General features: G+C 40.4%; 2 protein-coding genes across 4 annotated transcripts; one reads left to right on the top strand and one right to left on the bottom strand.

The window, feature by feature from the left end:
* Positions 1–395: 395 nt before the first annotated feature.
* paxip1 (PAX interacting (with transcription-activation domain) protein 1) lies at positions 396–14,105 on the bottom strand. 3 transcript variants are annotated; one of them, XM_053651763.1, is made up of 21 exons: positions 13,511–14,105; positions 12,429–12,563; positions 11,942–11,985; positions 11,374–11,437; positions 11,147–11,257; positions 9,375–9,896; positions 8,343–9,228; positions 7,584–7,678; positions 7,370–7,462; positions 7,135–7,272; positions 6,928–7,049; positions 5,638–5,822; positions 5,195–5,238; positions 4,154–4,221; positions 3,579–3,681; positions 3,170–3,338; positions 2,759–2,859; positions 2,027–2,161; positions 1,863–1,938; positions 1,705–1,764; positions 396–1,529 (listed from the first exon to the last, which is right to left on the bottom strand). In XM_053651763.1, exons 1-21 carry the CDS (start codon positions 13,589–13,591, stop codon positions 1,513–1,515), a joined length of 3,249 nt encoding a protein of 1,082 aa, XP_053507738.1. In that variant the 5' UTR covers positions 13,592–14,105; the 3' UTR covers positions 396–1,512. The 3 variants fall into 3 exon arrangements, with proteins under 3 accessions (XP_053507738.1, XP_053507737.1, XP_053507736.1); XM_053651762.1 differs by having other exon boundaries at positions 396–1,764; XM_053651761.1 differs by lacking the exons at positions 396–1,529; positions 1,705–1,764; positions 1,863–1,938; positions 2,027–2,161 and having other exon boundaries at positions 2,172–2,859.
* A 6,069-nt stretch (positions 14,106–20,174) lies between these two features.
* htr5aa (5-hydroxytryptamine (serotonin) receptor 5A, genome duplicate a) lies at positions 20,175–22,880 on the top strand. Its single transcript, XM_053652155.1, has 2 exons — positions 20,175–21,139; positions 22,273–22,880. The coding sequence occupies exons 1-2, from the start codon at positions 20,441–20,443 to the stop codon at positions 22,606–22,608; spliced, it is 1,035 nt and encodes a 344-aa protein (XP_053508130.1). The 5' UTR covers positions 20,175–20,440; the 3' UTR covers positions 22,609–22,880.
* The last annotated feature ends 4,483 nt before the right edge of the window (positions 22,881–27,363 follow it).

Here is a 27,363-nt window from a genome sequence, read left to right as displayed (position 1 = left end):
TATATTTGACCCACACGGGTATTAAATCCAAATATAAATCAGTCTCTTGAGATAATGTCTGTTCTTCTAAAGTGCATTATTTAGAGGAAGAGATTTTTTTTTTCCTTTTAATACCGTAATAATTTTAAAATACAGCATTTTGATACTAAGGTGATAAACTATAATAATGTTGGGGAAAGAAATGATAACCCGGGCTCATCCAGGATAGCTTATAATAATCGACGATGTAAAATGTAATATAAACAATAGTTTATAATATTATAATCTATAATAAAGTAATGATTTATCGGGACAGTGCCAGGTGGATTTCTTTCTTTCTTTCTTTATTTTAAGTTGACAGGTAGATTGATGTCTTCAGCTCAAAGAAGATTATTATTACTGTAAAACCGTAGACATGCCAGTAACGACCTTTATTTTATTCTTTTGGCGGACACGGTGAGCAGCGTTCGACGCTCCTTGTCCCAGTAGCTTTTGTACTACATGACCTTGGCTGTGTGCATTTTAATTTCTCCATTTTTAGAAGGGCACTAGCAGGGGTTCTTTCCCCCCCCACGGCCCAGCGTGGGGGCACGGGGATCGCCCCGGGCAAAACGGCTCACGGCACTCAATTCCCTTCCACCGGTAAGTACCCGTAACACTTCATTATAACAATTAATTGAATTCCGTCTATCAGGAATAACGGTTTAAAGAGAGGTCTACCCCCCTACCCACACACACACACCAAAGAGGCTCTACATCAGAGTATGAGACAATCAGATATGATCAGCCTCTGAAATCTGATACACACACACACACACACACACATTATAAACAATTACAATTATATACAACTAAATAGTAATACTGAAATTGTGCTTCGGGGGAAAATAAGTACCTTTTTTCCCCCCCCATGAAACTAAATTAAATTAAATAAAAAGAAATTTTTTATTTTTTAATTATGGGCAAATAATGGGACTGCTGATTGGACTGAGGAGAAATTCTTTCTTGCCTTCTTCTTTTAAGATACCGCTTTCCTATAAAACACAACTCAATTTTTTTGGTTTAATCTAAAAAGGCAATTATAACAAGAAGAAAATAAATACCGTAATAATCTTCCTAGTCAGAAGTAGAATACTTTTAAATACTATAATACATTTTATTGCTTGTCTTTCTCCCTATACTACACAGCAATTACGTAAAATGATCCGGTTTGGTTCGGGTCACAATAACGAGACTTTTATTCCAAAAAGCGAAACAAAAAAATAAAATTTTAAAAAAAAGGAAAAATGAGCCATAATTTAAAACAATCATTAAAAAATAACAGTGATTTATTTATTTATTTATTCTCCACCGGTAATTTCTACAAAAGACTTTTCAACCAGGTACAAAAAAAACATACAGAAAAAAAAACAAAAAAAAAAAACAGAGGAACAAATTGCATCATCTTTCTTTTATATATATTATAAAGGAACCTTCAGCATGGACCAGAACAGACAGAGTTTAGTGTTCCCTTCCCGAGGACCTTCCTCACGATCATGTGAATTTATATGTGAGAATGTTAAGGACACGACTGACAGTAAGAAATATTTGAAGTATACTGTACATGTTTTTTTGTTTTTTTAAAATGGGGGTGATACGGAGAGAGACGGAAGGAAAGGTTCAGCTTAAACAGACAGATGAAAGAACGAGAGCTCTGAGGGTTTTATTGCCGGTATAAAGGATATGATTGATAATCCAGCATCTGCGTCAGTACTCCGGTGAGGATGAACTCGGCGTTGTGTACGTCTAGTAACACGGAAAGAGGAAGAGAGAAATAATGAGCTTCAAGCTGAAGGTTGATGATATAGATATAGTGTTGTCTTTTTCTTCCCCCGTGTCCTTACCGATGTTCTTCAGAAAATATTCACGGCACAGGTGCAGATCGTTGTCACATGAGATGAGGATGATTTCCGGTAGGTTCTGTTACAAAAGAGAACCAACAAACATTTTTCATGAGCAATTTTTTAGAAAGCGTATTAAACGGTATGAGAGGTAAAAGAGGAAGCACCTTGTTCTGCTTGTGCTCCATGATCTTACGGAAGGACGGCTGTCTGGAAAGCAGCTTCCCCCCGGCGCTCTCGACAATGGCTCTCATGGTGCTGAGGCTCGGACAGATTCCCGGTGTTATGTAGAAGAACTTACCCTGAGGAGACAGAACGGACATCTTTAATACATGTACGTCTCAGTCACAGGAAGTCCTCTGTGACATTCAATTACACCACACGTCAGTGATGGAGGACAGCGCAGGCCGGAAAAGAGAGAGAGAGAGAGAGAGAGAGAGAGGGGAGAGAGAGAACAGAGAAATACAGTAATGGCAGAAGAGAGGACAGAAGAAAGGAAGGGAGGAATAGGGTATGGTTGAAGGAGTGAGGAAAGGAAAGGAAAGGAAGTAAAGGCAGAAAAAAGCACAGTGAGTGAAAAAACGAAAGGCAAGTTGAAAAGGAGAAAACAGATGAGGGAGGGCAAAAGAGGAAAAGGAAGAAGAGAAAACTAGAGGAGAAAAGATGCGAAGGGAGGAATGGTTATGAGAAGGCATGGGTAGAAGGTGTGAAGAAGAAAAAGGTGGGAGAAGAAGAGAGGAGAAATGTGAAGGAGAAGTGTGGAGGAAGGGAGAGGAGGAGTAGAGAGGAAAAAAAGGGAAGAAGCAAGGAGAAAAGAGAAGGAAATGGAGTGAAGAAGTGAAAGCAAGAGGAGAAATGAAGAAAAGGAGAGGGAATGTAAAGGTGGTGGTGAGCATCACCTTGAAGAGTGGAGCAGCATGAGCTTTCTTCAGTGACTCCTCCAGACTAAAACAGAAGAGCACCTCAGCCTCGGCATCCCGCAGCATGTAACTCTGTTCATCTACACACACACACACACACACACACACACACACACTATTACAGGGTTCTTCCTGAAAATTTTATCTGAATGCTTTATAAAAAAATTTTAAAAAATACTAATTTGACCTAAATACCAGTCGATATCATCATATATATAGAGCGTTTAAAAAAAAAAAACAGAATAATGACTATCGCAGATATAATAAATATCTGCAAATCCTATTTGCCTTTTCTTCCCACTTGATACCCCTCTCCCCTCAGACTCACCCACTTAATACCCCTCTCCCCTCAGACTCACCCATTTAACACCCCTCTCCCCTCAGACTCACCCACAAATTTCTGGCATTTCCAGCTCTCCTGCAGCCACTCTGGAGTGACGATGTGCTTAACAACAGAGATGGCCGTCAGGAACTTGACCGTGCGTGTCACTTTGCTGGCCACCAGATGAGTGCACTTCTGCGCGCTCTCCGCCACTTCACCGCCGAGCTCGTACAATCTCTGGAACAGACCGAGGACGTGTGTAAGAGGCTGCGAGTCATCACCAACACTCGAGTGTCATCGGCGATCAGATGTTGATTTCTCTCAGCTCTTAAGCTGCTGTTAAGACTTTATTCTGCCCTGAACGTGTTCTGGAGGACGAATCAGTGGAAAGCGCACTATAATCTCCGGTATTCGGGAGATCCACGCCGATAACTAGCTCTACGACAATAAATGAGGAGATACAGCGTGTGCACTTACCTTTATATACTGCTGGGCCTGCACAGGTTCGAAACCAGTGAAGAAAACATACGGGGTCGACTCCGGAGGAAGCTTTTTAGACGGTGTGGGCAGCTCCTCTATTCTACAGAGAGAAATAATGAATGCATTAGTTACCTCACAAGCCCCATCTTAAGTTCTAGCCCATACTGGGGAAAATGGGGAAAGCAATTAGCCATAGCATCAATGCTATAACATCAGAATTATATATATTATATATTCATACCATAAATACAGAAATGTCCTTTTTACATAAGTTTCACTGCATAAATTCTTATAAATGCATTAAAGGTATAAACCACTGTATGTGTTGCTGTATGTGTTGTAAAATAATCAACGACGAGTTAGCATGATGAAGCGGAGTTACCACGGTTACCACCCCTAACCGGTCCACACTTGCCCTATTGTCAACTTCCTGGTTCAGGTTTTGGAACTGTTAAAACAGACCAATAAGCATGGACTTGTTTGTGATCCACAAACACACACACACACACACACACACACACACACACACACCCACCCAGGATAAACACACTTAAGTGTACTCCAGAACTCACTTGGGCTTCTTGGCGGGTGGTTGTGAAGTTCCCTCGGCCTGTTTCTGTTTCTGCTGCAGGCGGAGGCTCTGTACACGGGCACAGGAGACACTCAGACACATGAACAACACACAAAGCACTACACACAAAAAGTCCATCATTATTATTAACAGCACAGGGGTGGGGGGACAGAGAGAGAGAGAGAGAGAGAGAGAGAGAGAGAGAGAGACAGACAGACAGAGTGAGCTTGCTTCTGGACATTTCGAGCTGTTATAGAATCTGCACCCAAGGTGCACATAAGGTGTGTCCAATTCATTTATCAATAATGGCGTAGGGTCTAAATTGTTTGTTATACAAAATATTCAGAATTCTCGTAAGGACAATAACATCAGATTTCATTAAATGTGCATACGCTGATCATAGGCGCGTGTGTAAGAAATGAAGCTTCATAAATACCATCTGTTTGTGTCCTCTGAGCATGCATTTTAAATACAGACACGTCTACAATTAAACATATATGGTATGTAGGGGTGGGTAATATATATATTTTAAATGCTTGCAATAAAAATAAAATCCTTACAATATACAGGCCAACAAAGCAAAAAAGAATTGTATCAAAAAATTTTAAAGTTGAGAAGATAATTTTATTTAATATTTAATTTATTTATTTAAAGAAAAAAAAAACATTCTAAACCATTCTCATCAGAAAGGTGCACTGTGGTATAATTTATAACATTATTAATATTATACCATCATCATCATATTGCCCATAAAGGTATATAAAGGCCTGGGTATCTAATGCTACTTATTTTGGATCATTTTGAAAAGCATTTCTGTTCACTGGACAAAAACAAGGTGGAGAGAACTGCTCTTTCTCCGGTTACTTTTAGATCAATGTCCTATAACCAGTTAGGAGAATGTCGTCTAATATAAAAATCCAACTGGCGCCAGATTACACCCATCACAGGACCAACAGATAATCTAATAAATAAATAATACATTCTGTCCTTCACAAGGCTTAATACAAGTCCCAAATGTCCAATTAAAACAAAGTCTTCTTACCACCAACGCGTCCGGCGAGACTTTTACAGGATTCCTCCAAGCAGCTGAAGAGCAAAATAAAAGGACATCGAGAAAATTCATCAATTAAACAAGGCACGAGAAAGCACAGGGATTAAAGATCTACGCATCAGTCGCGACAATATAATACTGGAATTGTATAAAATAATATGATCGATTTCTTTAGACTGTAACTGCTGTAGGAGTCACGTAAACAATTACAAAATGTAAAAATCTGCAATATGGCAACATAAAGACAGAAATAAACGCCTTACAGCACATGTAAACAGATCAGGAAGGTTGCCAGATTGTAACTGACTCATCATATGATCACATTATTAAATATTTTGTTTTGCTTGCATGAGATAAAATTCTTTTTAGGAACTTTAGGGGGGAATGATGAAGTAGTGAAGATGATCAGACTGTTTTTACGGACTTTTTCTTACCCAGCAGGTTCTGGACGAGGTGTGTGTTAGGAGCGAGAGGTTCGGCTAAGTTAAACTGAGTGTATCGGCTGTGCTGGATCTGCCGTAAAGCCTCGAAATTTCCCAACAGGATGTCACACAGCCACTGAGCATTTACACACGGGATTCTCCACTCTTTTGCCTTCTCGTACTTCAGCCCGCTCGGCCTAGAATATACACACACACACCCTGATTAGTATCACAGGCACAGAAGAGATCATTTATATTGCCATGAACTTTATACACTGTTATTAAAATACACCAGTTTTATGAGAAGTACAAATTAAGTAATTTTATACTACTACTAATAATAATCATTTATCATGACAGGGACACGGTCAATCCTACTGACTGTGCTTCAACTGGAAAACAAAAACGAATACGGACAATTATTTAATAGAGACAGACATATAAATATAGATACAGATAGCCTAATTTCCCAGTCCTTATAAAGGAGTACTGTTAAATCAACAGAAATGATTAAACCTGATGTTAAATTCTCTCTCAGGGTCTTGAAGGAACAGAAATGAGAGTCTGACGTGACGTTTCAAGGAGAGGCCATGAACACTAACACTAATTATTACTCCTCAGCAAAAGCTTCACACATTCATGTCTTGATCTTTTCGATTTCTAATTAAATTTCTCTGACGTGTCCTTGGGTAAGGAATTTTGGAAAAGAAAACACTGTTTTGTCCGTGGCTTTTCAAATCAGTGAAGCGTGTTGATGTTGTCCCAGTGTAACACTCTGTTATAACATTCTTAATTTTCTTTTTTAACATTCTTATCATGAAAGAAAAAAAAAAAACGAGTAGTTATTTGTTGGAAGTCGTGCGGAGCACAAAAAGACACCAGGTTAGTAAAACCTCTTTTATTCCTCTAATCTCGCATCAATTTGGCAATAATTCCAATTCTTTATTTATTATAGAACACGTACTATTTATCCGATTATAGTTACAGTTAAGGCTGTGACACAAAACAGAGCTTTCTGTACATTTAAAGGAGGTTTTTAAAATCCAAACAGGAAAAGTGATTAGTGTTAGAGCTCTATAACGCTCTAGAATAGTACATAAGTACGTGATTTGAGACGCAATGTTAAGTTTGATTAGCAGGGGATGGGGAATTTGTCCGTTTTTATTGCTGAACTTCACTAGTACAGTATCTATAAAATGAACGAACGAAACAAAAGAGGAGATTGTGAGTTTCTCTCGTAAACCCCATGTGGTGTCGTGACCCCTAGTTTAGTAACTCCTGACTGAATGATTAGAGGTTTACTCTTTGCAGATGAGAACGGTGTTGCTGCGACACAGGTATCCTGTGTAGCGAGCTCCAGCTAAGTAGGCCATGAGCTTCAGGTCCTCTCGATCGCTGTCCACAAACCCAGTGACTGAAATAATCTGAGGAACACAGTAAAAAAAGGTTAAAAACAATCACAATGTAATATGCAGAAAGAGAGAAAAAGCATGGCAGTGTTATTCGTACGTGCTGCGAGCAGGGTTTGGCTCCTGGGGGGAAACTGAAGGGAAGGTGGAGCGTGCGGTGAGGAGGAACCATCCTCTTCTTCTTCAGCACCGTGTTGAGCCAGTGAGCCGTAACGCAGCGCTTGCCTTCCCTCAAAGCCTGACGCAGTCAAGGAAAATAGAACAATAAAAAGCCTTTATAGTTCAAATAACTTCGAATTCCACCTTTGTTAGGACAGACAGGCAGGTGTGCTTACCTGCAGGTACATGCTGCTGACTTGACTTTCACACAGTAAGTGAGTGCAGCGGTTCAAAGCGGAGTCCACAGAGCCTCCGTACGCCTGAATGATCTGCATTATATATATATATAAATAAATAAATGTGGTTATCGAGTAACCATTTTTTAAATTTATTTGAAACCAGATTAAAGAGGTGAAGTTTAAACTGCAGGATAAGGATCCGGAGTCTCACCCGCTTCCACGTGGCCAGAAGCTGCTTGTCAGCCATCTGCTCCGGATAATCAGCGATGGCGAAGACGCAGCCGACCAGGAAGCCGTCCTCAGGAACTGAGCAGAAAGACGTTACAGAAGAATCAATCACTAAACTGATCAGGGTTCCAACTGAAGACATTAAACATTCCATAAAACTTAAACAATAAATAAATAAATAAACAAATATCAAATATAAAATATTCTTGCTTTCAGCACTGCTTTAAAAATGTATTCAATAAACACTTATAATAGTGTTCAGTTGATATACAATTTAAAAAAATATACATTTTAAAAACAATTAATAACAATTTTTAACACCATCATTTACAATCAATGAAATGACTAGTCATGTCTATAAATGAAACAATTATTTAACAATTAATTAAAAAGAGGAACACATCTTTTTATATTAAAAAGAGAAAACTTACTAAACCTATTAAATTATAAAATGGTTATTATTTATTTTTAATTTAACAGCTGCTTCCAGGCAGCATCTGTAAAAACAAAACCTGTAAGAAAAAATATATATATAAAAAAAGCCTCAAAAAGTAAATTTATAATTAATAAATAAGGATTTGTTTAAAGAATTAAAAAAGTAAAAACGAACATTCTATGATTTTTAACAATACAAATTTTTTGTACTTTTTTGTGCTTCTTCAGAAACAAACAAATGAATAAAACCAGACCTTCACTCCTTTAAAAACTGGTAGCCAGCGTGTATACTCTCCGCTGTACTTACTCTCCTGCCCTGGTTCGTGGCCCAGCAGTTGATGCGGCTGAACAGGCTGCAGCACCGTCTGCGTCTGATGCTGCAATACCTGCGTATTCTGTATTTGTTGCTGCTGCTGTTGTTGCTGCAGGTGTTGTTGTTGTTGCTGCTGCAGGTGCTGCATGTGCTGTTGCTGCTGTTGGAGAAAATGCTGCTGCTGCTGCTGCTGTTGTAAATGTTGCTGGTGCAGCTGTTGCTGATTTTGCTGCTGCTGCTGCTGTTGTTGTTGCTGCTGCAGTTGCAATTGGAGCCTGTGTTGCTGCTGCAGCAACTGCTGCTGTAACGCATGCTGCTGTTGGGGCTGCAAGGGCGGTCGGAGAAGCTGCTGTTGCTGCTGCGGCGGTCGCAGTTGCTGCTGCAGGAAGCCGTGCTGCTGTTGCTGATGTTGCGAGTACATCTGCTGGTGCATCTGCTGCGGGACGAACTGATGCGGCTGTTGCGGCATTTGAGGAAACCCTGCCTGCTGCTGCTGCTGCTGCTGCTGCTGCTGCTGTTGTTGTTGTTGTTGTTGTTGCTGCTGCTGCTGCTGCTGCGGATGATGCATTTGCATCCCCTGCGGCTGCAGGTGCATCATGGGATGCTGCTGGAGCATCTGTTGCGCATGTTGCTGCTGCTGCTGCTGTTGTGGAGGGATCGGGTGTGCTTGCTGCTGCTGCTGTTGTTGCTGCTGTTGCTGTTGTTGCTGCTGCAGCTGTTGTTGCTGGTGTTGGAGTAACTGCTGCTGCACTTCAGGAGTGAGTTGTGGTGCTGCGTGCTGTGGAGGTTTTGCTGCGTTTAAGAGAATCTGATTTGGGACGCCGGGCTGGTTCTGATTTCCCTGCGGTTCCACGCTTTTAGCAGTCAAACTCTGGAGAATCTTTAACAAGAACAACACTAATTACTAAACAACTAATGACTAAATTTCCTCCAATCAGAATCCAGAATTCAAATGATCAAATTAATTATTACAATAACACATCACCATATAATCATAAAATAAAAACAAATAAAATTTGTGCGTACGTGTGCGACATTGGGCTGCCGTGGTATCTGCTGCTGCTCTCCGCTCTTGGTGATGTTCCGCAATGGGCGTGGCCCAGAATTCCACCCGCCGATCATCTCCGGACGCTCCGTGCCCTGGGCGTTACCTGGCACAGGTGGAACGCTGTCGCACAGGTTAATAAGCGCCGTGTCTTTGCTCGGTTGGAGGCGGTGCTTAGACAGCGTCCAGTTCAGGTTCAGCTCCTCTTTGTCCGATTCGTCCGAGTCATCGAACATGACCTCGGCTTTGGGGGAAGGCGAGCGCGGACGCCTGGAAGGCGACGCCCCTCGCGAGGAGGCGGGGCTGGAGCGCTTGCTGCCTTCCGAACGCGAACTACGCTCGTCCTCGCTGAGCTCATCTTCCTCCTCCTCTTCCTCATAGTAAGTGAGCCTCGGGTGGTAAAGCGCCTCGTCCTTCCTGCTCTTGTCTTTAACCGAGTCGGTGATCCACTCCGGGGTGACGATTTTAATCCCGCTGTGCCTCAGGGCGCATTCGTATTTCGCCTGGGAACAAACCGATACCTTTCAAACGCATCACCACATGCGAGCTCGGGATTAAAAAAACAAACAAGAGGTCATACAGAGTTGTTAACACAACGGGAGCAAACTGCTTTTTTTCCCTCCAACTGTAAGAAACAAAAATTTTAAAATTCTTTTCCCGCCCCCTTCACAAGGCTCCACCCACGGGATCTACAGCAACCCATAGAAAACAACGTCTATAAAATGACAAAAAATAAATAAATAAATATATATTTTTAAAAAACCGTGAGGCCCGTCCAAACAGGAACAAGCACTCTGGACAGGAAGTCCGATTTCCAAATGGGTTTCCTCACCCAGATAATACATCGGTACTGAGGTTACGACTTAAACCGTTATTTTATATTAAGTTCTGCATATTTTGTACATAAAAAAACTCATCTATTACACCGTTAACGAGCCGCTTAATAATGACCAGTTCTTCGTTTTATGATGGAGAGACCGGTTTATTGGTTTTAAGCTTAAGGTTAAAATTCACCTGCAAAATTATCCTGCACTGGAAGCAAACAAACTTTCTTCTGCCATTTATTTCTTTTATTTTCAGCGTTTTCAGCCGTACGCACTCCTGTCAATGTTTTTCCACTTTTCGGTTCGTTTTAACAAAATGTTCCGTGAGAAAAGAATCCAAACCAAACAGCAACTGAGCCAAAAGTACCAACCGGATGAACAGGTTGGTATTTATTTAATCCTTAAATAAATAAAGTATGCACGTATTTAAGTGTGACTTCTCTCACAGCATAAATAACGAGCTGCGTTTTACTGCAGAACAGTCAACAGAAAATACTGATAATTATATAACTATATAACAAAATCGAGACCCCAGGGTTTTGGGTTAGATTTTGCATCACAGAGCGGATAAATGTTTAGATCAGGTATCAGGGTGAGGGCTATAAAACACACTCGTCCTCCGATCCGGCCCTAAAGAGCTGTAACACCAAACGCAGGCCAATAAACCCAGCTTTAAAACAAGTAACTGCACCAGGATTAGTGTAAAAGCTACACACACACACTGAGATGTAGACGTCTGGCTGTTAAACACAACCCAACGACACCGTTTAAACGCAGTCTAAACACTCTCCAGCCGTAAAACAGCGAGACAAGGAGCTGCGTTCAGTTTTCACAAGGACGAGTCAAATCTAAATGCAAACCAAAGATGCTGGTTATAAACTCTGGAGGGGAGAAAGGAGGAGAAGAAAAAAAGGCAGACGGTTATTTACCCCCTTGGGCTCAGGAACCACCAGATGTGTACACTTCTTGTTGAAATTCAGCTGACAGTCTCCTCCGTAAAATGTAATAAAGGCCCACAGGGTGCTGAGATCCTCCGTCAGCTGCACGCGAGAGACACAGAGATAGAAAACAGGCTGAAAATAAAAAACAGCAGGAAGAATGTAGAAAGACTGGGACATGGTTTTAACGACTGGAAAAGAGGGTAAAAAAATCTTACGTGAGGTAGACACGCCCGCACACCAAAGAACAGCTGGCCCGACTCGGGAGAAAAGCCTGTAACGCTGATTAACGGCTCGTCAAGGCAACAATAAATGACAGGACCTTCTCCTCTTTTGCTCCAAAACTACGGGACTCTTCTCCTGACATTAGGCATGCTGAATCTTTGAGTATTTTTAAATCTGCTCTGAAAACACACTTTTTTTTTTTAGTATTGCTTTTCTGTGATTATGATTTTTATATTGTTTTTTTTTTTTTTACTTGTTCTTATTGCATGGTTTCTCTTCCTTTATATTTCACTGTATATTTATTTTCTTCTATTGTAAAGCACTTTGAGATGCAACTTTTAAAGGCGCTATAGAAAATAAAGTTTTATCATTATTACTATTATTAAAATGAGCTGCACATGCGCTGAAAATCGATTACGCTATTCAGAGACATCAAACATACTAACGGCTCTTACTGTAATCCGAAAACATCACAGCGGCACAGGACTGTTTACATCAGGTACAAATTTATATTAAAATATATTTATTATACATGCGTGCAGAATTTTTTCCGAAGGATACGGAAGCAGGTCTCCACATCTGACCGATAGGATCACCCATGTGGGCTGAGAAAAGGAAAAGAAAAGAAAAAACACATCAAAGGAAAGTTAATACAACATCTCCCCCACCCAAAAAAAAAAAAAAAAAACACACAACACAAAACACACCTCAAAATAAAGTCTATTAAGTTTCCAAAACAAACACGAAAAAATACTAAATAAGTCACAGTAAAGTTTACATTCAACACCTCCACCACATCACAGTTTACACTTACCACTTTTACAAATAAATAAATAAATAATGAACCCATCTCAATAAGTTTTACACCTAGAACACCCTCAAACACACTCAAACATTTTAATAAACTAATAATAATAAATATTCTATTCTATTAAAACCTTTGCATAAGTACAGTTCTGCTACCATCAACTATCACACTCCGGTATGATTCTAATTTACTTATCGTATTTAAATAACGATATAATTGTGATGCCCTCGCGATCTTTACCTTTACGACAGGTAAGAAGAAGACCTCGCGTGCCTCGCTGACCTCCGAGTTGTCTCCATCCTCTGTGATGATGTGCGTGGCGAGGGCGATGTACGACACTTCCTTTCCTTTCCCCGACTTCAGCAACTGCACCACCTGAAATCACATCAACAGATCGTACATAGTTCAGTCGAATCAGGGTTTTCTTGTTGTTGTTTTTTTTTAAAGATTATTCCTAGTCACACTGTGCAAGATCTCGATAAACAACCAAACTTTTTTTTTTTTTTTTTTTTTTACAATTTTTGTGATTTAAGGACTTAATCGATCAATCACAGTCGATATCGGTTTCTAAAACAATCAGTACCGTCTCTAAAAATCGAATCGTACGCTAAATTGGTGCATCTCTTTTTCTGACCTGTCACAACACAGTTCAAATCTCAACAATATATTTAACATCATTATTAACCTGGAGTTTCATTCAACAACAACTATTGTGTTAAAAAATGATTCTGATTCTGCCTCAAACTAGCTTTAAGTCTACACACAGTCACTGGGTTATTTCATGGCTTAAAAACATTTCCAACCCTTAAATCATTCTGAAATCTTGAAGTAAATTAGTTTCAGAGCCCAACTTTGAGCACAGAGTTTCAGCTGTTAACATCTGAGCTAGCAAGCTAGTCTTCCTGCTAACAGCTCTGAACAACAACACACACTCTAGAATGTTAATATCTGATATCTGCTGTTAATATAAGAATTATTAACACGTCTAACTACAACTGCCATTTATTTATTAGCATGCTATCTATCTAGCTAGCTAGCTAGCTAGCTAACACGCCTTACTCTGCATTATAGGTGGCTGGTTAGTTAGCGTTAGCATTCTGGCTAAGCTTCCATAAAATCATACTTCATCACTTCACGATATTAACGTCACTCATGAGTTGAAGTGAAATTAGCGCGTGCATAGAAGCTGATGTTAAACCTGTATGTTTGTTGTTTTTTTTTTTACAAGGCTAGTCAGTTTTGGTTCATAGCACAACTAGCTAGCACTGAAAACATGCTAACATGCTAACAGTGACAGAAAGAGGGAAAAAAAAAAACTTCACCTTTTGGTCAATATCCCCGACGACATAAAACTTCACGTCCTTAAAAAGCTCGTCAGGGACTTTCAAATCTTCTTCCAACATTATTATTTTTTTAATAAATAGCAGAAAACTTTTGAATTAACTTATAGCGATAATAGCAGAAACATTATTGGGTCTCCTGAACAGCTTTGCGACTGAAGAGAGGTGACTGCCTGGCCGCATCATTTGTTTTCCTATCCGTATTCCGAGGTCTTGGATAGGATTGGGTACTTGGCTACAAAAAACCCGTTCCAGGATTGGCTAATACACCTGTACGTCAATTGTTTTATTATTTACTAGTCAATCCGATTACAGGAGGTGGGATCTGTCGGAATACGGATGGGTGAAAAATTTATCTAGAGCGCCAAAGAGGATTCGACGGGAGGACGATATAAACGTAGGATAATAAGAGGGGGAACGAGTACACTAATGTGCTTATATTACATCAAGCGCAAGTTACATTTGTGTCATTTATATGTAGTTTATCTATACGTAATTGGTCCTTACTATGCGTAGTAATTACAAAATAAATGTATGTCATTTTTGGCGAGAACAATAATCTTGTAAATTTGTGGCACCCCTCAAAAAACGCAACATGGAACATTTGTGGGAGGAGAAACCTCCGATTCGCGCGCGCGCTGACTAGTTAAGGCGCCAAATATGAAGGTGTGAATGGCTGTAAATACTTGAAAAAAGGAAGAAGTACAAATGGCGTCTTTTTTCCCTGTGAAAATTAGATGTTATTTGAGAATATGAAAGTTGGAAGAAGGAAAGTAAAGACTGAAATGCATTTGTAGCTGCAGTATATGTGTGTATACTAGTAGACGTCACGTGATTGGGGGCGTGTTCTTGACCTGCTGAAGGTGTATGTGAATGTGTGCTTATGGGAAGTAAAGCTTCATTATGTTGTACTCAGACACAGCTCTCTCTCTCTCTCTCTCTCTCTCTCTCTCTCTCGTGTTCATTATTCTCACCACACGAACCCAAAGTACAACATGGTATCAGAAGATGTATAAAATAAAAGTATATATATATACACACGCATACACAGAGGTGCACCACATGAATGAAGATGAGAATGTTCTGCTTCACACAATGGGAGAAGAAGCCTTGGAGGTATATAACACACTACACATCGCATGTGCTGATCGATATGATCCTGAAATGAATCATCCAAGCATTTGGAAAGCATTGCAGCCCCAAGAAAAATGTCGTTTTGAGCATCTCCAGTTCTGGATCATTGACTACGTTTACATGGACCGCAGTAATCCAATTATTGACCTTATTCTGAATAAGACATATAATATTCTGATCAAGGTGTTTACAGGAGTCACTTTTAGAATATTCCTTACACGTTACAGAACATAGATCGATTAACGGCACACGTCATTACGTCCCCACGCCACGCCGTCCGACGTTGCCTCCAGAATTTCACATATGAACATAGAGTTCGTCTTCGTTATGGTACCGTATACAGTTTTAGGTGTTTCATTTGTAATTTTACGAAAGCTTCAAGTGAAGTTATTTATTTGTCGTGCTATATGTGCAAACAGATGACTGCTTGAAGACGTGGGCTGCGTCACCCGCAGGATCAGAGCCTAGTGAATGAAGGATGTCAAGAGGTCACAGTAACACCTGTGTCTACCTCACATTATCACACTAGGAGTGGAAGAGTGAACTCATGAATGTAATGTACTCATGAATGTACCATAAGTGCAGACCATTTACCATTCTGAAGTTGATTATTTTCCTATAACAGCACGTCCCCGAGTATTTTATTCCTCTTACACCACAGTGATTTCCTAACGATTACACGCAGACAAGAATTCACCAGTACTGTGGTGTCAATCAATCAAGCATTACTCTATGGAATAACTGATTGTTCTGAAGTGCTAGAACACATTTTTAACACCTTTGACAGCATTGGATATCTCACAGACACCATGAAATGATAAGAAATTACAGGCCACAGTGTTCTTGTTGTTTGTTTGTTTGTTTGTTTGTTTTTTCAAATCCAACAGTAGCTCTTTTGGATTTTTCTTATATTAAAAACATTTTCTGTTTTTAATATAAGAAAGAGAAGAACCTGCAAAAAATACTGTCAAATCCTTAAAAGAAAAGCTTTAAAAATGGAAAAAAAAAAAAATTACTGTGCGAGTCTATTATATAGAGCGACGGCTTCGATAGAGTGCATTATGTTCTATATATAGGGCTGTTTGACATCAAATTATTGACCAAGTGAGTGAACGCTTCACTCTGAAGTCTAAAGATGTCATTTAGCAGTGCAGATATCTTTTCTATACGTTCTGATTGTATGAATTGAGTGAAAAGCAAGTGACATCAGCATTAGTCATACCGGGTTTAGTCTATAGTTTTCATCTTGTTTTTTTCCACATTCTGGCGATAACTCACCCTCTAATAATTGTGAAAAATGAGTCATTCCCCATTGCTAAGTGTGGCTTATTTGAGGCATCACTGGCCCCCCTAATCAACACCGAGCGATCGCCTCGTTTCTCTCTGCTAGGAAGAGCTAATGAGATCCGGGCTATTTAAATCTTGAAATGTTGAGTGAGAAAAGAGGACGTGACCTTGGGTCAGCAATTATCGTCCTTCACCAGGGTGTCCTGCTGACTCAGAAGGCACTCATCTGTAGCCCACACACATGCTACAAAATGTCCTGCTGCTTCATACAACAGGTCTGACATGAAAAAAAAAATTCTGATAATTAATCAACATTTCAACAAAAATAAATGAGGAATGTGTGCCCGGAAGCTGCGCGTGTGACTCCACTCGGTGTTAATGAAATACTTTAGGTGTTAATTGAACACTGAGTTGCTTTATATTATGAGGTGTGTCACAGAGCAGCATTAGGATGCTTAAATACTTTTAGTGTTAATTCAATAAGGTAAGGTGTTATTACAACACTGAGCACGGTATGTGTTAGCATATAGTTAATCATCGTAAGGTAAGTAATACTGCACGTGATAAACACGTGATCATGAATACTGCACGTGATGGTTCAATACCGTATGCTATATGGTGTTTATAATTCAACACTTTGCATGTTTTTGCTGTTTGTTTTCTCAGGACAGAGAGCAGAAGTCGTGTGTAGGTAAACCCGTACCTGTGACTCAGGATGCTGAAGCTGCTCGGTAATAATAACCGGTTGCAGCGCGCGTGCCTTTAAATCGGTGAGTGCGCGCGTGCGTGTCGGTGTTGGTGGCGCGCGCTTCTCCCTCAGTCTCCGGGTTTCTCTCGTTGCTGAGATCTGGCTGAAGAAAAAGAAAAAAAGCGCCAGTAATAGGCTGTAACAGGCTTTTTTCCCCCCTCTTTCATTTTCCTTCCTGGAAAGGAGAAGGTGCGTCGCGCGCCCGGGATCTCTGTTATACCTGAGCGCGCGTGCAGAGCGCGAGAGCGGTTCCCTTCCCGTGTAATGAACTTCACCTGTTTGCTCTCTTTAATTAGGAAATGAACCGAGTCTCTCTGAGGTGCGTACCGGGCTTTATCCTGAGTCCTGATTGTTGTTTAGAAGTTTTAATAATGCATGTCATTAAATATCCTTATTAACCACATAACACCAGTTTCTCTTAAAGAATATCCTCATTGATTACGAGCTGAGACTGAATTCTGCAGTGTACACCGAGTGCATTATTTCCAGACTGCGCACTGTAGCCAGGACTGACGGACGGACGGGTGGGGGGTTAATTTTGGGGGGGTGGGGGTGTAATTTGAAGGGGGTATTACATCTTGTTATTATGAGAAACCATTGTGATGTTAGGAGATTAGCATATTGTTACTATTAGAAAGCATCTTGTTATGAGAAAAGCATCTAATTATTATATTAATTGTTATTGTTGTTACAAATAAACATCTTGCTATTACCAAAAATATTACTAAGAGTTACAAAGAGTTACTATGAGGTAAGATACATCGTTACTACGTTATTACATGTAGTAACATCGTTTTTATTATGAGAAAAGCATATAGTTATTACGAGGAATGTGTATCATTACTACAACGTTATTACGATGAAAACATTTTGTTGCTACAACGTGAAAAACATCATTATTATGAGAAAAAACATTTTGTTGCTACAACGTGAAAACCAGCGTTATTAGGAGAAAAACATATTATTATGAGAATAACATATTGTTACTACTACAAGAAAAACATATTATTATTATTATTACTATTAGAAAAACATATCGTTACTACTACGAGAAAAAACATCATTATTACGAGTCACTATGATTAGGAGATCTTCCGTTTCAGATCTATCTCCAATCCGGTCATTAAAGCAATGATTCGATGAGACTTCAGCTATTTAAGACTGATGAAGGGTTGAAGGTGGCATCAGTGTGGGTTGAAGTCGCCTACACACGAATACGAATATGATTTTCCAAAGTCTGCACTCAGAGAGGCAGAGGAACACTGACTGTTGATTCAGACAAATCTATCATCTAAATTATTCCACAAAGAGGAAAACATTTGTTTCTCTTCATGCGTGGAGGAGTTTGAACGCCATAGTGCTTCAGGGACGTGTGTAAAGAAAGAGGCGTATTTTGCATTGAATATAGAAATGAATAGACTTTTGTTGTATTATATTTTACATAATTCTTCGCTAATATAATTTCAATATTTCAGAGACAGTAAGTAATACATGTGTGAGTTTTGCAAAGTAATCTATAGCAAATGTGATATACACACACATTTCAGATATGTTTTATATGAGGATTTCTCCTACATCCAGTGAGGGGCGGTTCTGCGGACTCCAGACTGTTTGGAGCTGACAGAATGGCTACCGTAACTCAGATATCCGCTCTGTACAATTGTGGTGAACAGAAAAGCATCTCAGAATGCACATCACATTGATCCTTGAGGTAGATGGGCTACAAAAAGCAACAGACCACATCGGGTTCCACGTCTGACAGAACAGAAAGCTGAGTCTCACCAAAACTGGATAGGTGAAGACTGGAAAAACGTCACCTGGTCTGATGAATCTCGATTTCTGCTGAGGCACACAGATGGTAAGATCAGAATTTGGCACCAACAGCTTTAACCCATGGACCCAACCTGGATTGTGTCAGCAATCCAAGCTGGTGGAGGTAGTGTAATGGTGTGGGGAATGTCTTCCTGGCACACTTTGGGCCTGTTAATACCAAACAATCATCACTTATATGCCACAGTCTATATGAGTATTGTTGCTGACCGTGTGCATCCCTTCATGGCCACATTTTACCATCTTCTAACGGCTACTTCCAGCACGATAATGCACCATGTCACAAAGCTAGAGTCGTCTTTCCAAGAGTTTCCAATATCTTGTGGAATCCATGCCACCAAGAATTGAGGCTGTTTTGAGAGCAAAGGGAGGTCCTTTCCAGCATTGGTATAGAGCTCCCAATAAAGTGCTCAGTGAGTGTATATATATATATATACGCTGTGCTTGGTGTTCAGTTACTCAGAGCCAGAGGCCAAACCCATTTGGCATGGTTTCAGGAATTTCTCCTGGGGTTTAAGTAACTAAGCAACGTCAAGCGTTTCTAAGCTCCTTGTTTAGTAATGTTTGGACTTAAAGTGATTGTTCCAGTTTTTAATGAGGTTTAATCACTGTTTGATTAGAGCCTCTTGTTATAGTCTGCAAAGTCTAAAAAAAAAAGAAGAAAAAAAGTAGAGAGCTTCATTAGGAGTATCACAGGAAGTCATTTCCTGCCGTCACCCTTGGCGTACACTATATTTATGAACTAAATCCTCTGTTTTGGTGACTAACGAATATCAGTCTGCAGATATGGAGCAATATCTTGTGCATTTTGATTACTGAATTGGTTGATTTATCTTTCCATCCATGCATCCGAGCTTAAAAAAACTTACTTTTCATTTTAGTAAACTAATCATGTGCTGAGTCCATTAGATGAATATCTAGTGAAGCACGTATCAGCCTCATATCATTATCATCATATTTTACAGTCTATGGTGTCTGTAGTTTAATTACTTCCTTAACTACTTAGAGTGGCTTCCTCAGAACTGCCAATTACCCAAACATGATGCAAAACAAGCGAGGCAGAATCCAATCCAAGAACATCAGAGAATCTTTTTTTCATGATGATACACAAGTATCCTGGGATGCTGGGAGTGAGGTGAGAATAAACCATGGATAAAGCATATCTAGTTACACCTAGGGTGCAATTTAGCATCACCAGTCCACTCATGTTTTTATGAGGTGGGAGGAAACCAGAGAACCCACTCGAACCCGGTGCACCACCATGACACCATAAATGGATATGAAAATGAATGTAAGAAATACAATACATATAGTGAAGCATTTTGAGAGAGAAAAGGAGAACCCGCTGATCAAACTAACCTGTCAACTGAGATAATGGGCGTGGCCTAATAGTCTAATGAGCACGTTTGATTAATCGACAGCGGTTTGACTCCTGAGTAAGGTGCGAATCAGGAGCGCAGGACCTCAAACGCTGAGGTTCCACTGCGTCCCGTTAGCAGCCGTTACAGCAAGGTGAAACTTTCCACGTTGTTCATGAGTCATTTTGAAAGACCTGAGCCTAAAATATAAATGTAAGCCTTTTTAATCATGAATAAATCATCAGAAGCTCACTTTTTTCCCAGCAGGTTGTGCATCAAAATGCAAATGCGGAGTGAGCAGATGAGACGAAAGCTTAGGAAAGACTTACGCTCGCACACTCTCAGCAAGGATCCTGGTATCTGTAAACTCCATGCTGAGACGAGGTTTCTCGCTGTTATTCGCACTAAATTTCTCATAATTCTCATCTCTAGATCCTTCACCCCTAAGTGGATCCCGTTGTCCGTAGCTTTTCGTCGAACTAACTTGCTTTTGCTTTGCCTGTTGCAGTTGTGAGGAATTCTGTCTTAAGTGAGCTTTGGAAACACGTCCCGAGGATGTCTAACTACAGCTTCTCCACACTGTCCAATCACAGCTCGCTTCATGGAAACCTGCACAGACCCATGACAGTGTTCAGTGTCCTGACCTTCACCTTGTTGGCCATGCTGGTTTTGGCCACATTCGTGTGGAACATGCTGGTCCTCGTGACCATCCTAAGGGTTCGCACTTTCCATCGTGTTCCTCACAACCTGGTGGCCTCCATGGCCATCTCGGACGTCATGGTGGCTGGACTGGTGATGCCCCTGAGCCTCGTCCGGGAGCTGTACGAACGCCGGTGGATCCTCGGGCGAGCTCTCTGTCAAATGTGGATCTCCTTCGACGTGCTCTGCTGCACGGCCAGCATCTGGAACGTTACCGCCATCGCGCTCGATCGCTACTGGTCCATCACACGGCACCTCGAGTACACCCTGAAGCGACGCAAGAGGATCTCCAACGTGATGATCGGACTTACATGGATGCTCTCCTCGATCATCTCCTTCTCGCCGCAGTTCGGATGGGGAGAGACATACTCGGAGGAAATGATGGAGTGCCAGGTGAGCCAGGAACCATCCTACACCGTCTTCTCCACCTTTGGCGCTTTTTATTTGCCGCTCTGCGTCGTACTGTTCGTCTACTGGAAGATCTACAAAGCAGCCAAATTTCGCATCGGATCCAAGAAGAACAACATTGTTACTCCAGCTCCGGAGGCTGTCGAGGTACTTTCTCTTTCCTTGAAATGTTTGAAAAACAAGCAAGAACATGAAGTCTGACCAATGAAAGTGTCCTGAATTATTCCCAACATTCGTTCATTCATTCATCTTCAATAGGCGCGTTATCCTGGTCGGAATGGTGGTGGATGCGTAGGTTATCCCAGGAACACAGGGTGTGAGGTGGGAATACACCACTGGTGGGACGCCAGTCCATCACAGGGCACCTTAATCACACATTCACATACTCATTTATACCTAGGGGCAATTTAGAGTCACCAGTCCATTTATGAAGGGGAAATGAAACTGGAGTTTTGCTGTAGACATTTCTCTGAGGATCTTAATCAGTTGCACTGAGCAGCGGAAAATTTCCTTGCATTTAAATTACAATCGCTAGACATACTACTCCTGGAAGAAGGATGTAAAATCTTCATTAGAACGTTTTTATTGAACTCGTATTATATGATGCAAACAGGTTATAATTTCAGGGAACATTCCTAGTATTGCGTCCTCATTAGAAATCGCTTCAGTGGATCGTTGCATGCTGTTAATAGGCCATGTCGTCTCAAAGGACCCCGTTAAGTCAAACAGCGTCAGGTCTGTTCCTTCCTGAACATGTGAAATGTCAGATACTCAGTTCTCGAGAGAAATGAAAGGTTGCAAAGGCTAAAAGGTGTTTTTTTTTTGTTTTCTCCAAGGACCTCCAGGTTCTCCACCAATTCACAAGTCTTAAAGCGTGATACAAATATGAGTTTAAAATATCACCAAAAAAAAAATCTGACGGATAATACAGTTTGTGGTTTTCTTACGAAACACTTTTCTCCTGTGGATAATCTTTATTTTAAGATGCTTCATGAGATGGGAAATGCACTTCATATTAAAATCAGCCAGCTACCTTACTTTATCTGCTATCCTAGGAACCATTAACCGCTAATCTAGGCTAAATGTTAAAGTAACAAACACACAAGGTAAAGAAATTCATTCAGATAATGCTAACTAAATTTACACTAGCTAATTGTTCTTTTCATATGGAAGTAGCTACAGTAGCAACGAGCTTTGTGATCAGTTTCATTATTAAAGTGTATTTGTTATTTATGGAGATGTTGTTGATGTTGTTGTTGTTTTCATACGTTGGATTACAGGCGAAAGAAGCGACTCGGCAGCGTCCTCAGACAACGTTTACGGTCCGTCACGCCACCGTAACGTTCCAGACAGACGGCGAGACATGGCGGGAGCAGAAGGAGCGTCGTGCTGCACTGATGGTCGGAATCCTGATCGGCGTTTTCGTCCTCTGCTGGATCCCCTTCTTCCTGACCGAGCTGATCACGCCGCTCTTCTCGTGGCACGTACCACCCACCTGGAAGAGCGTCTTCCTCTGGCTCGGCTACTCCAACTCGTTCTTTAACCCGCTCATCTACACGGCCTTTAACAAGAACTACAACAGCGCCTTCAGGAACCTCTTCAACAAGCAGCGCTGATGAATGATCACAATTTAGCATCATGCTAACTCGAATCATCACATGTACATAAAGGATTACTTATAATAGCTCATTTACACAACGCAGAGCTACAACATCGCCTTGAGGAAACTCTTCAGCAGCTAATGCTAACTAATGGAAACAAGCAAGCAAGCAAACAAGAATTAGCATGCACTGTAGATGATCTGTTTTTATGCTAACTAAATGTTGAATTATCTCACACTTGCCTCAAGCATTTTCTCTCAGTAAAGCCTAATATAGATTAACAATTTTTAAATAATTACTTTCTTATTTTCATGTACAGATTAAATAAGGAAATTACAGTGTGAGGCTAACGTGTGATGATTTCAGCCTTCAGCTAGCATGATTTCATGCTAACACTCTGTATGGTCTCTCAACTTAAATAGCAATTTAGCTAAGAAATCTTTGTCATGTTTACTGCTGATGATAAATCTAATCTAGATAGCAAGCTAGGCTAGTTAATTAGTTGATGGCTAAAGTGTGCACTTCCTGTGGTGTGCTGCTTTTTTATTGATCAAAAGTACACGAAAACAGCCTAAAGCATTCTGGGATCAGAGTTTTTTCTCCCGTCCTGTTTCACGATTTGTGATTTCTGTCCGCGACAAGATTACTGCGATGAAAATCGTCCGTCATAAACTTTATAGCTGAGAAAAAAGGATTCCTCCGAAAGCATGATCCTCTGTAGAGTTCCCACAATGCAGCAGGACAAAAGCGAGAGGATTTTGGAGAACCTGAGAATTTTTGAAGTGTTTACTGTTTTGTATGAATCATTGCTAAGCTTCACAGATGTTGCTCTGATTGTTTACGCCTCATATCTTGAAGGATACGAACCAAAACCGAGCCAAATAATAAAGTCATGAATGAAACGTATATGATATGAGCTGAAAGTATAACTCCGAACAGCACGCATTTGATTTATTATTCTGTCTGGCTTATGAGCGATCTTCACGGCCTTCACTGTGAATAGTTATTTTACAGACAGATATATTACGCTGTTGAAAACGCTGGGATTAATCTGACAAGCTGAAAACCTCAAGGACAAACTAATTGGAGTTACTTTTCCACTTTATGTTGTTAAAATCATCGTGAAGTTCGGATTTGAACAACATTCCTGGAGATTCATGTGCAGATGAAGGTTAAATGTTCATATCGTATACAAACTGGCATGTTTCTTCGTTTTAATGGCAAGCTAAGTATATAACAGCGGTGTGATGAGGTACTGTTACCATCCTGAAGTCGATTATTTATCTAATAACAGCACGTGTTTAATTCCTCTTCCCTGTTCTCACTTACGTTATATAAACTCCTCCGTCCTGAAGATGTCGGAGAAGTTACAGCTTTACCTCTGACGCTGAAGACTCCTTCCGTACACGTTACATAAACATCTCCTTATAGAAACCTTCATCAGAGCAACCATTTTTTTAAGCCATTTACGTGGAGCGTCCAGAGGACACGTCCCCGTGACTGAGTCGTTACTATAGAAACGATAAGGAATTAGAATGAACGCATTAATATAAACCTGCGCTGCTATCAGAGCTGCTGTTATAGAGGATTAATCAACGTTGTGTTATAAATAGTACGATTGTGTTTTGGTTTCTACTGTAACACTAACACTGTCGCTGAGGTCTCTGTGCAAATCAGATTTGATCAATAAATGTACATGGGAATAAGGTGATAATGTAGGTGCAGATATTTTGATTAAAGTGAGCGTGGGATATTTTGACTTCAGGTGTGTTAAGAGTGTGATCAGAGAATGCGTACAGGACAGAGCTGCTTTACTAACAGGGAAAAAGCTTTTCAGTTTTCTTCATTTCTCACTCAGAGCTTCTCTCAGTCAGGTATAATAGCGCAGACCTTGAGCTCAAATTAAAGTTTACGTCTGACGGCCAAAAAAACTGCCGGGCTCAGCTCCCTTTATCGTTAAATTCGGCTGGAAACAAAGGCGTGGACTTTGTGACTGTCAGTCTCAGTGAAGGAGGTGTGGTTTTTATGCCAGTTATAGTAAAGGAGGTGTGGCCTCTGTACTTGTCATACAATGAAGGAAGCATGGCCTCTGTATGAGTTATATTAGTGAAGGAGGCGTGGCTTCTGTGAAAGTCAGTCTCACTGAAGGAGGTGTGGACTTTGAGCATGTCACTATCAGTGAAGGAGGTGTGGCCTATGTGCATGTCAGTCCTGGTAAAGGAGGTGTGGCCGTCTCAGTGAAGGAGGTGTGGCCTGTGTGCATGCTGGTCCTGGTGATGGAGGTGTGGCCTAAGGGCAAGTCACAGAGTGAAAGGCATGGCCTCTGTAGCTATCTCAGTGAAGGAGGCATGGCCTATGTGCATGTCAGTCCTTGTGAGGGAGGTGTGGCCTGTGTATAAGTTACAATGAAGGAGGCATGGTCTGTACCTGTCAGTTGTAGTGAAGAGGGCGTGGCCTCTCAGCCTGTCAGTTATAGTAAAGGAGGCGTGGCCTTTGTACATGACAGTCCTAGTAAAGAAGGTGTGACTTCTGTACCTGTTAGTTACAGTGAAGGAGGTGTGTATATATGCATATATATATATATATATATATATATATATATATATATATACACACACACACACACACACACTACACTGTGACACCGATTCTGTTCCATTCAAAATCCCACAGAGGGTGAAATCACTTCAGCTCAAAAAGAAATGTCTGTACATCACACACAGGCATATTAAGATGTGCAGTAGAGTGTGTGAGTGTGTGCATGTGAGTGTGTGCGTGCGTGTGTGTGTGTGTGTGTGTACTGATAGCAGCAGCTTATTTTCTGTATCCACATCCATTCATCTCAGCACACATCCAACCCTCAGCATTCAAAGCTTTAAAGATCTGAAGCACTGCTTTACATGAGTGTTATCTTCACACAGACACACACACACACACACACACACACACTGTACAAACAGAGTCATTTTCAGGCCTAATTGGATCATGAACTGTCAGGTAAGAAATGTGCTGGTGGGATGCAGACATGAATAATGTATGAGGTAGCGTCTTAAAGAACACACACACACACACACACACACACACACACACACACACACACTGTACACAGTGAACCAGTAAGAACACCCTGCTCTGGATGAATGATTGATAAATATACTTTAACAAAATTGCATTTCAAAAGATTAATTAAAACTAGTTTTTGGACGTGTGTGTGTGTGTGTGTGTGTGTGTGTGTGTGTGTGTACTTTAGATTCAGTCTTATGCACAGCCAGATGCTATTTTTGATTATATTCAGAGCTTTAATATAGCGCTGATTTAATCTGTCAAATATCAACTTAGACTTGTGTGTCCATCAAATCCCACAAGTGAGGTGTTTTATATATAAAGAGTAAAGAGAGGGGAAAAAACCCCACCGTCCGTAACCAGGGAAACGTTCTGTCAAGCGGAAAGGTTTCATTTGTTCACTGGATTTTATGAAATGATGAAAAGCGCCTGACATTTTACTCTCTGCTCTTTATTGTTCTGCCGAGCGGATGGAGCCGACAAGACCTTCGTATAAAAAACCATCTTAACCTCACAAATTGTTTAAAACAATTCAGCTTTGCTTTTTATACAGGACTTTACAGCATTAGGATGACGAAATAACAGCGCTGTTGAATTCCGGATTGTGATTGGTCAGAAGGTGTTGATTAGTTTTCTAGAAAAGCAGCTCTGACAGTTCATAGTTCAACTCACAGGTTTATGAATAATTAACGCGCGCTATAGTAAAGGATTAAAACTAGATTTGTAAAAAAAAAAATAAAATAATAAAATAAATGATGATGTTTTCCATAAGATGCTTATATAACGTTTACGTAAGGAGTCTCCAGTGCCAGCGCTTTGGAACAGTTTCCTGACGTCTTCACTTCTTTGCGGTTTCTCAGTAACATAACAAGAGGAACTAACTTGTTTCGCAGATGTAGCTAACTCCTTTATTTGTTAGCAGCGTTAGCCTCGTATTACAGTAGCTGCGTTCCTATAGTACGGATGTGGCTCTGACGGAGCTGTAGGAGTTTTTCATCTGAAAGCAGATTATAAGATGTAGATAAATTTACCAAACACTCGAAACACTTGCTATTTTGAGAGATTTCCGATGACTTTGGGCTGATGAAGATGATGTTTTTATTGATAAAGTTAGAGATCGGATTGATTTCTGCTGACTTCGGAAGGTTTTAACTTACGACAGTTGAAAATCTGATCTGACAAATCTGAAAGAGGAATAAAATGATTCAGACTGCTTTCCTGACGAGTTAAAATAGTTCAAAAATGTGGATTATATTTCATCCGGTCTCGTTTTTTTGTCTTAGCGATGATCAGGATCAACACAAAGACAAAACCGTGGTCCCTCCTGCTAATTGTAATGTCATTAACGCTTTATCAGGCACTATTTCCCCACAGAAATCAGCCTATTAATTTTTCAATTACACCTCTTAAACATCCGCAGCAATAAAACTCAGATATTAGCACACAGCTTGATTAACAATTTTCTGCCTTTTACATTTTCAACTAAAACACTGTAATTGATTTGATCAACTCGTGATTCAACATTCCTATTTTTTTTATTTCTTTTTTTGGATTGAATTCTTAACTACACCATGAAACATTGATGAATTTATGCAATAGCTAAAGCAGTCTGATGCTAATACTAATGCTCATGCAGCTAAGGTTTGTTTCTGACCTTTGACCCTTTAGCTCCTCCAACAGGCTCTGGACACAGCGGGGTTTTTGTTG

The sequence above is a fragment of the Ictalurus furcatus genome, chromosome 20 (assembly GCF_023375685.1).
Source record: "Ictalurus furcatus strain D&B chromosome 20, Billie_1.0, whole genome shotgun sequence".
In the NCBI taxonomy this organism is placed as follows: domain Eukaryota; kingdom Metazoa; phylum Chordata; class Actinopteri; order Siluriformes; family Ictaluridae; genus Ictalurus; species Ictalurus furcatus.
This window is presented reverse-complemented; position numbering and strand designations above follow the sequence as displayed.

What these genes read in the sequence shown, in the direction of transcription:
- paxip1 (XM_053651761.1), bottom strand. Translation starts at nt 13,591, where the DNA reads ATGTTGGAAGAAGATTTGAAAGTCCCTGACGAGCTTTTTAAGGACGTG. An exon ending in AGATGTGGAGACCTGCTTCC is followed by an intron (nt 11,438 to 11,941) that starts GTATCCTTCGGA and finishes GCCGTTAATCAG; the next exon opens with CGTTACAGGCTTTTCTCCCG. An exon ending in GAAATGCCAGAAATTTGTGG is followed by an intron (nt 2,860 to 3,169) that starts GTGAGTCTGAGG and finishes GTGTGTGTGTAG; the next exon opens with ATGAACAGAGTTACATGCTG.
- htr5aa (XM_053652155.1), top strand. Translation starts at nt 20,441, where the DNA reads ATGTCTAACTACAGCTTCTCCACACTGTCCAATCACAGCTCGCTTCAT. An exon ending in CAGCTCCGGAGGCTGTCGAG is followed by an intron (nt 21,140 to 22,272) that starts GTACTTTCTCTT and finishes GTTGGATTACAG; the next exon opens with GCGAAAGAAGCGACTCGGCA.